This window comes from Oryza glaberrima, chromosome 7 (assembly GCF_000147395.1).
Source record: "Oryza glaberrima chromosome 7, OglaRS2, whole genome shotgun sequence".
NCBI classification, from domain to species: Eukaryota; Viridiplantae; Streptophyta; class Magnoliopsida; order Poales; family Poaceae; genus Oryza; species Oryza glaberrima.
Window position 1 is genome coordinate 21,167,785 of NC_068332.1, and position 10,221 is coordinate 21,178,005.

The 10,221-nt window shown below is 47.2% G+C and overlaps 1 protein-coding gene across 1 annotated transcript; it reads left to right on the forward strand.

The window, feature by feature from the left end:
- The first annotated feature begins 1,470 nt into the window (after nucleotides 1–1,470).
- On the forward strand, nucleotides 1,471–4,569 carry LOC127778925 (BTB/POZ domain-containing protein At5g48130). Its single transcript, XM_052305571.1, has 4 exons — nucleotides 1,471–1,827; nucleotides 1,916–1,985; nucleotides 2,080–3,252; nucleotides 3,353–4,569. The coding sequence occupies exons 1-4, from the start codon at nucleotides 1,703–1,705 to the stop codon at nucleotides 4,148–4,150; spliced, it is 2,166 nt and encodes a 721-aa protein (XP_052161531.1). The 5' UTR covers nucleotides 1,471–1,702; the 3' UTR covers nucleotides 4,151–4,569.
- The last annotated feature ends 5,652 nt before the right edge of the window (nucleotides 4,570–10,221 follow it).

The window sequence follows — 10,221 nt, forward strand, 5'->3', positions numbered from 1 at the left end:
ACCCAAGCACGATCGAGTCGCCAGTAAAAATTTCTCACCACCGATCTCGATGCAGTCACGAGCCACGAAAAGAATTCGGGAGATTTCAAGTTTTCAACGCATCAATGAGAATAAGAATTGTGGGGGATTGGCTTCCCGATACCCCCCAAATTCCAGAGCAAAATATTACTGGCATTTGACGCCCTTAAATTCCCCACCTTCTGCAGCGTCCGATGCACGTCAACGATTTGATTATTACCGACATTCTCCTTTATCAATGGCAATCTTGCCATTGCAGAACTTAGATTCAGAAATGCGCTGACCATGCCGGTAGTGTGATCGCACATAAATTACAGCACTAATCAGCTAAGCAATCACACGAATGCTATATTCTCTTATTTTTTAGGTTCCTTTTTTTTTAATCTGATAGCTACTTCTGAACGTCAGGAGAATACAAAGGTGTCAATTTGTCATGGCAACGCAATTGTCAGGACTCAGGAGAAACAAGGTTTTCTGGCGACCACACTGCCACTGCTTGCTACCGAAGCTTAAAGAAACCATTTCACAGTTCCGAGTCCGAATGGGAGTCTCTGGCGTGCATGCCTGGCGAATGATGAAACGCCCGTTGAAATGAACTGACAGTGACCTTGATTAATAGCTTGATAATACTATACTTCCTACTATGATATTCAGAGCTCCGTCCGTTCGTCAATGTGCACGCTTGTTTTCTTTTAATCTAAAAGTTGTGTGGAAGAGCATCTATCTGCCCAACTTATGCTACCGGATAGTGTACGATTTGGTCATTATAAGTTTCTCTGAAAAAGAAGCCCATCTAGAGAGATTAGCAGAGGACAGATAGTCTAATCATAGGAGATGCTTAGTCTCGTGGCAGTTATTATATGGAGATTGTTACCTCCAAGCAACTCTTTCAGTCCTTCGCTTTGGCGATGCTAGATTGCTAACCTTGGACGTTTTACGCCTAGGAGTAGCACACAACAATGACCGGCTGTTCTGCCTGTTCAGAGCTCTGAAAGCTTGGTATGACCCCAGGCGCAAAAGGATCCAGTTTTCTGCCATTTGGTGAGAAATTTGGACACCCCAATCAGACGTCAACTGTACACTGGAAACACCACACTAATTACTTACAAAACCGAGAATATATACACACATCTTTTCACACATTAGACATTCACACCAAATGGAAAGTGTGGCCTCCATTTGTGACACATGAAATTTTTCTCGATTTCTCCGATAATCGAACTGATTCATATGAAAATACTGTATTTTTTTTCCAGAACACGTGCATATACCAAAGGCCAGATGGTGCCTGAAGAGGCCATAAGCCATTCCGGCCATTAGAGGCAGGTTAGCTCGAGCTTAATTTGCTTAAACTAGTGCTGGCTCCCTCGGATCTTTACAAGGCTGCCTCCCTGTGTCCTGTGGTGGCGAGGAGAGAGCAGTGCAGTGCAGAGGAGAACGCACGCGCGCCCAGGGAATAAGGAAACTTGCACGAGGGGGTGGAGGGCGATCCGATTTCCCAGCCTTAAAACTGGGGTTCAACTCCAACGTCCCCCATTCGTGCGCCCTCAGCCATTGTACACCTTTTCCACTCCTCCCGATGTTCCTTCCTCCCTCACTCCACCACTCCGGTTTTATACTCCTCCTCCTCCTATCTCTCTAGTCTCTAGTCTCTACTGCTACTAGTACTGGTAATCTGCGAGGGATGGAGCCGGAGATGGAGGTGGAGGTGGAGGTGGAGATGTCGCCGGCGGCGGCGAAGGCCGCCGTGTTTAGCCCTTACTCGAGCCCGAGCACGGCGTTGCTCCTGCAGAGGAGGGTCGTTTCATGGTACAGAGTGTTAGAGCTTGGAATTTTGGAGCCCTTGGGGGTTCTGATGGTTGGGTTGGTTGTTGATCTGGATTGGATTGGATTGCAGGGCCAAGGAGACCGGTTCGCCGGCGACGGTGAGCGTCCACGTCGGCGACAGGAGCTTCAACCTGCACAAGGTTAGGAGAGATTGTGTGAAGATTAATTAGGGATTCTTGGTTGGGATGAGGAGGAAGAAGATGGTGATGAGTGTGTGTGATCTTGTCGTTGCAGGATCCTCTGGTGTCCAGGTGCGGGTACTTGAGGCAGGCGATTCTCCGGTGCGGCGACGGCGACGGCGAGGTCGTCGAGCTGCCGGCGAGCTTCCCCGGCGGCAGCGAGGCGTTCGAGGTGATCGGGCTGTACTGCTACGGCGACGCGGTGGCGCTCGACCCGTTCAACGTGGCGGCGGTGCGGTGCGCGGCGGAGTTCCTCGACGTGTCCGGCCTCGGCGCGCGCTGCGACCTGTACATCAACCAGGTGGTGCTGCAGAGCTGGGACGACGCCCTCATCGTCCTGCAGCGATGCCAGCCGCTGCTCCCCGTCGCCGAGGAGCTCCTCGTCGTCAGCCGCTGCATCGAGTCGCTGGCGTTCATGGCGTGCATGGAGATCCTCGACCCCGACGGCGACGAGCAGCGGCGCGAGCGCGACCAGCCGGGCCTCCTCGCCGCCGCCGCGGCGCGCGGCATCGCCGGGCGCCGGTGGGACGCCGAGCTCGTCAAGGAGCTCGCCGCGCGCGACCTCTGGATCAAGGACCTCGTCGCCCTCCCCTTCGAGTTCTTCAGGCGGATCGTGCTGGCGCTGCGGCGTCAGGGCATGAAGGAGAAGTACGTCAGCCCCGTCGTGCTCTTCTACGCCAACAAGTGGGTGCTCTCCAAGAAGACGCACAAGTTCATGGCGAGCACGGACACCGGCGACGGCGAGACCGACGCCAACAGGAGGGCCACCGCGATCCTGCAGGGCGTGATCGACCTCCTCCCACTCGAGTCGTCGGCGGCGACCGGCGGCGCCATCCCGGTGTCGTTCTACTTCGCGCTGCTGGCGCGGTCGATCACCCTCGAGCTCAGGGACGAGAGCCAGACGAGGCTGCGCGAACTGGTCGCGTCCAACCTGCAATTCGCCCGCGTGGACGACCTCCCGCTGCCGGAGCCAGAGCAAGACGCCGGCGGCCAATCCATCGCCGGCAGCCCGGAGGTGAGGGCGATGGAGAGCATCGTCGCGAGCCATGTCTCAATGCAAAGAAGAGGCGCGGAGGCCGTCGCGGAGCTCTGGGATCGGTACATCGCCCAGATCGTCGGTGACCCGAAGCTCCGGCCGGACCGGCTGGCCGAGCTCATCGGCGTCGTTCCGGCCGGCGACCGGAAATCCCACGACCATCTCTACGAAGCAATCGACACATACATCGTGGTAAAGACGATCGAGCAGAGCACTCGTGCGTGCACGAGATTATTTAGTCCGTTAAGCTGTCGCGCTAACGTTGTGAAGCTTTTTGATTCTGCCATTGCAGGAGCATCCCGGCTTGTCCGGCGACGAGAAGGCGTCGCTGTGCGGCCACCTCGAATGTCGGAAGCTGTCGCACGAGGCGTGCATCCAGGCGGTGCAGAACGACCGGATGCCGCTCCGGCTGATCGTGCAGGCGCTGTTCATGCAGCAGCTGCACACGCACCGCGCCTTCACCGAGTGCTCCGACTCGTTCCGGTGCATGCACTCGGGGGAGCTCCTCGTCCCCGTCTCCGGCGGCGCCGCCGCCGCCACCGCGTACACGCCGAGCCCCGGGTGCACCACCGCCGTCCCCACCAGCCAGCCGCTCAGCACCAGCAGCCCGTACACGGACACCGCCCACGCCACGCGGGACGGCAGGAAGCTGGTCCGCGCCCGCGCCGGCGACGACGACGACGACGCGGCGTCGGGCTACGAGACGGCGAGCTTTAGGATCCAGGCGCTGGAGCAGGAGATCCTCTCCCTGAAGCAGACGCTGCAGCGGCACAACACCGTGAAGAAGAGCTCGTCCCGGAAGGAGGCGAGCTTCAGGATGGACACGGCGGCCACGCCGGCGGCGGCGGCGGCGGTCAGGCGGCGAGCGCCGGTGTCCTCCAGCAGCTGCATTGGCTCCATGCGGTGGGGATCGCAGCGGCGGTGCGCGAGTAGGATCCTGCGCATCTTCGCGAGGCTGGCCGTGTTCGGGAGAGGGAGCAGGTCGTCGTCGTCGTCGTCGACGTCGAGGGGGAAGCAGAGCATGTGCAGGGCAAGTGCAGAGCAGCTCAGCTCAGTGGCCTGTAGAACGAAGCACGCAGCGAGGGACTGAGCGAGAGGTAAAAAAATGACGAGACATTTTTACTACACACGTGGAAAAGAAATTGCAGATCATACTGTAAACCCTGCTATGTTTATAAAACCGTACGGTTACTGGGGTTATCACGTGACCATGTGATTTTCACGATAACCACGTGGTTACCGTGGTAATCGTTAAACTGCGGGTGACGGTAACCCTATACCAAAGGTTTGATGAACTGTGAACCTTGGCTACGAGTAGTAGTGTGGTAGTAGTATGTGAGCAGGGTACTATGTAGTCTGTACATATTGCTGTTGCTGGCAATGCTGAAGAATTGAAGAGTAGTTTGTAGTTACTGTCAGGTGGCCTGGTCAGCACTTTTTCTTAGGTCGAAAATTCTGAATATCTGTATAGTTCATCGGTATTAAAAAGGTTTCTTTTCCTTCAAAAAAGTTGTTTCTGATGGGAGGGAACTAATTCGAAAAAAAAAACAAAGGAATGCAAGTGTAAAAAAAGTTGACTGAAACATTGAAAAAAGAAGATGTCCGCCCAAATGATTATTTAGAAAAACATGAATATGGAGCTTGTTCACTTTGCTACCATTTTCAATCTTATCAAGTTTTGGCATTGCCAAAGTTTGGTAAAGTTGCTAAAATTTTGGTAAGGTTGTCAAATTTTGGCAAAATTTCATATGTACTTACTAAAATTTGGCAACAAATTAAATATAGCTATTATTTTGGGTAACTTTACCAAGAAAAAAAATAAGATTGAAAATGGTAGCAAAGTGAACGAGCCCGCCCGTGATCCTACGTGGAAGTGACGAGAAACGCCGTCTCCGATGATACCATCAGAAGTGGCGAAGACCATAGAAGTTAGCCATGTAGGATTGCCCTAATTCTTTGTAATGGACCTCTTACAATATTGGGCCCAAAAGGGTGGCCTGCTAAGAACTCATTAGGCAAAAGACTAGGAAAATACAAAAATCTTCTTGTATATGTCCCTTTCAAACGATAGAGATGTACCACTTGTATATCGAACCCATAAAACAGAGATTTATCACACATTATGGTATTGGAGTTTCTCTCTCCTTATCCCAAAGGTACTGTTGTCCTAAACAATAATAAGAATGTTTGATATGTTAAAAATATGTACTGGAAGTAAAATTACATTGCGTGGTTAAAATATTTTGGTTTTGTTTTTTTTTCTTTTCACAATGGTTAGATGGTTAGAAGTTGCTTTCAGAATTTTGCACATATTTGAGAGGGTGTAGTTTACAACAAAAATTTGCAACGGATGCTGTCCCTCTCAAGAAAAGCCCAGCGTTGAATTTTCCTAGCATTGCTGATGCTGAATACGTGGTCTCAATCCGAAGAAAAAGATGGATAGGCGCAGACGTGGAATTCAGCAAACCTACTATTATGCCGGCGAGCTATAATAGTTGGCAGGTTAGATTTGTATTTTAATAGATTACTAGTAATATGCCCGTGCTAAACGTTACGGTGCAATTCTATTTGTCTTTAATAATTGTTAAAATTTCATGTTAGCGGAAATTTTTTTATATGATATGTGTATTTGAACTTTAATTCAATTCATGTCGTACATTAAATATATTTATTTAACATAAAATAAAATAATATGATATTGCATGGGCACAATAAATCTTTACAAGAATTAAGTATATATAATCACTTCAATATATAATACGCTATTATGTTAAAAAAGTAAGTTATTTCATTATTTGTTGCGGGAACAAAATAAAGCATTATTTGCGATCTGGAGGAGGTGCGGGACAGAGGCTGCAGTGGTTGGCGATTTGACGGAGGGGAAAGGAAACTGAGCGGTGATCCCACGTGCGCGATTATTTGTGATCCCTAATACATTGCAGGGGAAATCTGTTCTGGGCTGCCTACTCAAAGGCAGAATTTTTCCAAGCCAATCTCATTGTCATCCAAAGTACTACTGCCAATGAACTGACAAAAGAATTAATGAACCAAAGCAGTGACATACTTCTAGACAAACAACTTAGGCGAACTGAGAGTGCTCCCATGGTTATAGCATATGGAAACTGATCCTACAATAAATAAAATAATTTACACTGTAATATAAGAAACCAACTTTTCTGCTACTTCAGGTTTAGAAACTGACCTTGAAACCACGGTTCTGGTTTGATCCACCTGAACATCTCACGGTTATCCATAAGTACAAGGCAAATATGAGTAGATGGCTAATTCGCTATGGAGCAAAATAATACTAGAAGACTGGAGGTTACCTTCTGTTGTTTGTATGTAATGATATATGTGACACAGAAGACCTCAAGAAAAGTTTCTATGTACGGATAAGGGCTATGGCTTATAAACATGTTCATGTTTTTTTTTCCGGTTTGCAAATTGGTATTTTAACCTGGACCAGGAACCTACCATGAGTTTTAATATTAACATAATTGTTTTGCATTGGAATAATGAATGTTATGCAAACATTATGCAGTCTCCTGAAATGAATCATCCGATAATACCAAAGTAAATGAAGCAGCACCGCATTTATAGAGAAAAAAATGTTCTCCCTAAGTAGTCCTACACTTCCAGTTGTAAGAAGGATTCAAACTAAAGAAAAACCACCCTTCCATTTGTATTCATGCTTTAAAATTGTAAAATTTTATCTCATATTCTTTTCTTTTTACCAATGCTTTCATACAGTTTGGGGACAGACGGCGGAGATGAGACGAACATGGGTTGGGAGACGCCGCAACAATGTGGTGGTGGCGGTGCGTGTGGCAGCGCCGGTGGGTAGTGGCCACGGAGGAGATCGGCGTGGTGTCACTGGTGTTGTCCTCGACGGTCGGTGGCGGCACGGAGATGTCGAGGGTGTGCTTCGGCGGCGCTGGTGTGGCCCCCCGAGGTGGAGGTTGCCGGATGTTGTATCAATAATCCCTAATCCTATACAGCAAAATAAGAAAATCATGAGGAAGATTACGGTGGTGCAATGTTTCATGAAGCTTATTGCACTTTGCTTAAAAATGAACCATCTTGGTACAGAATTAGTCAAAAGCTTACTGAAGTCATAAGTTCATCTTGACCAAATCTGTCAAGAATCCAGAAACAATTGGATTGTCCTAACATATGCACGGTGATGGTGATTTCATTAATCAAGGAATGAATCTCTACTATACTGATAATTGACATAGATCGTGCATCATCTTAAATATTCTGTCATTGCCAGTGAAAATCGAATTTTAAGGTTTGACTTCTGAAATGTGTAAAATCTTAAATAACCAGATACTATTGTTCTTTGGAGATGTTTAGACATGTGCAGACAGTTATGCGTTGTTCATAGACATGGATACTTTAGTTATCATTATCTAAAAACATGAATTCTTTAGATACCAAAACAATGCTTTCGGTTTTTTTTCTTTTGATTGATTCTGGATTATATTAAGAATCATATGATCAAATCAGCGGCGACTGATGGGGAGAGAGGAAATATATATAGTACTGGATTGTGGATTAAAAAAAAAGGAGGGAGGATGATTTCTGTACCTTAATTTCGGCGAATCAGATCGAGGATGGGGCGACACTGTTCTGAAAGCAGAGATCGGTGGTTGCACGGAGACGGTCGACGAGCCGGAGATTGGGGGCGGCACGGAGGAGACCGGCGAGGCGGAGTTCCCGGTGAAGATCGGGGGCGGTGCGGAGGAGACCAGCGAGAAGGGCGATGAACGGCGGAGTGGTGAGTGGAGGGGACAACTAGCGGGGTGGGAGGGCGGGTGTGGTGTGCGGCGTGCGACGGCGGAGTGGGCGATGCGGTCTGGACAGCGGGTGGGGGCGCGAGCGCCGGGAGACGACGGGGGCGGCGACGTGCATAGGCGTGATGGGCGAGAGAACTGGCGGAGGAGATGGATTTCGCGATTGGAAGGAAAGTGCGACGATTTCGGGGGCGTAGGGGTGAGGGAAGGCGGATGCTATCCCGGACGTCAGATCTCTTGGAGATAATCTGGACGTTGAGTGATGAATGAAAAAATGAGTGAAAGTATTTGTTTAACTATAGGGTAGATTGATGATCGCTGAACAGCACCATCTTCATTGTGTTCTTCGGGGGTCATAATAGTTGACTGCATTGGCGTGCCAGAAGATACAGTATTGCATCCATCTGTTGATTTGGCCTTCTTTCTTGCACGCTATTCACGAAGATACTTGTTTGTATCCTCTCTCTTTTTCTTTGCAGAAAGTTCACTTGTCCCTACCACACCCCCTTCACTCTGGTTTATTTCAGATGTAGTTGTTGCTTGAGTTGGATTGACGGATGTTACAGTGCTATTAACAACACTCGACTTTGCTCTATTTCTTGCACGCCACTCACGTAGATAGCTGTTATTTTTTTCCCTCTTTGTTGAGGTGGCAATTTCAGCAACATTGACCTCGGTACTATCACATTCTTCATACTCTGACACATGCGTTGTTTGCATAGGACTTGTACTACATTTCTTCTTAGCCTCCAGATTTGCACGATATATACGTTGTTTGAAGTTTCTTTCCTTTTTACGCTGAGACTCATTGGATAGCCCAAATTGATCCACATGACCTGCATTTTTTTATTAACACTATAGTCATACTGAAAAGGACAAGACCTGCGTTGTACACAACGAACTATCCATTATATGTACACCTTGACGGTGGTTTGTTATATCTCCGAGGGATTTGCGAGCTCCACCGTCCTCCCGATTTGCGTCTATGCGCACCTAATTTACATTTTATGTATTTTTGATGAGTATGTAGTATGAGCACATGACTACATAATAAAAATTAATTTGATATGTACCTCAATGTTTTTTAAAAATTAACTGGCGTAGGGGATTTGTGTTGGTCGTGGTGGCGCTTGAGGCGGAGGAGGTGGAACAGCGTGGTGGCGGAGCAGACTGGCGAGAGATGCAATGGAGTTGTGCAGCGGAGAGCAGATTGGCGACGTTATGTACCAGAATCCGAGCGACGGCGATCTGGCGGCGTGGATGCGGAGATGAGGGGCGGCAGCGAACAGGGACTGGATCCCTGTTGGAAATTGCGGGGTGCAAAATACTAATTAATATTTCGAGGCATCAGAGAATCAAGAGAATAATTTTATAATTACTAATAGGAAAATAGTTATATTTGGAGCGGTACATGTACAACCCAAACTTAGCAGTTAATTCAAGGCAAATTCTCGAAGAACAGTGGCATTTCATATAAAACTCAAAACATCTATCCAATCAAGGTGAAATGTTCTGAAATAGGAGCCTAAAGCTTATTATGGCTGATATGCAAAATGATGAATCCAAACTGCCTAACGGTACGGAGTCATTTAAAACCAAGTAATAAAAAAAGGACCTATCCTCTAACAATTAGGATCACAAGACACGTTAGGACGACCGAAATAACCTTGACAGCTGAATTACATTGTTAACTCTTTTTTCACATCGTAAGTGGCTAGACAAAATTAATGTCGCACCAAATAAAACATAGGATGTTAATCGCCAATGGCACCTGAATTTGGCAATGTTAAATACACGATTTCCTCCACTGCATTTACATTCCCCTCGCCATGTTTAAACTCAGGACTAAAAGAATAACTCAAGAGCAGATTCGACCACGTGAATGATGGGTACAATTAACTATCATGTCGCCAAACAATATTATAATTTAAATGTTATAATACACCACAATATGGTTGTGCAGCAAGGTTTCTTCTATACTCGGATTATTGAATCTTGATTACTATATATTGTACAAAACCATGCCAATATATAAGCACCAGGTTATGTTGAAGAGCGAATTAGTAGTAAGCGATACCTCCTTGGTTTCCTGCACTTCACACTATTTGAATTCTTATCACAGTACTTCGGAACATCTTTCTCCAATTCAGTTTAGCCCTGAAATAGTTTTGCAGTCGAGTATGTCAGTAATTGAAATATGATGCTGCTCGTACATTGAACCAATTTCTTAAATTTGCCAAATTCAGATTTTTTTAAATTGAACCAATAGGTGGACTTATCATCTACTGGAGTAGATGTATTTCTTGATCTCAGTTTGGCAGTAACCAACGTCATTCAGTTTGGATGTTTTCTTTAGTAAATTCAC

Excerpts from the sequence above, each read along its gene's own strand:
- LOC127778925 (XM_052305571.1), top strand. The coding sequence starts at position 1,703 with ATGGAGCCGGAGATGGAGGTGGAGGTGGAGGTGGAGATGTCGCCGGCG. Across the intron at positions 1,828-1,915 it reads CAGAGGAGGGTCGTTTCATG|GGCCAAGGAGACCGGTTCGC; the intron begins GTACAGAGTGTT and ends ATTGGATTGCAG. Across the intron at positions 1,986-2,079 it reads GGAGCTTCAACCTGCACAAG|GATCCTCTGGTGTCCAGGTG; the intron begins GTTAGGAGAGAT and ends TTGTCGTTGCAG.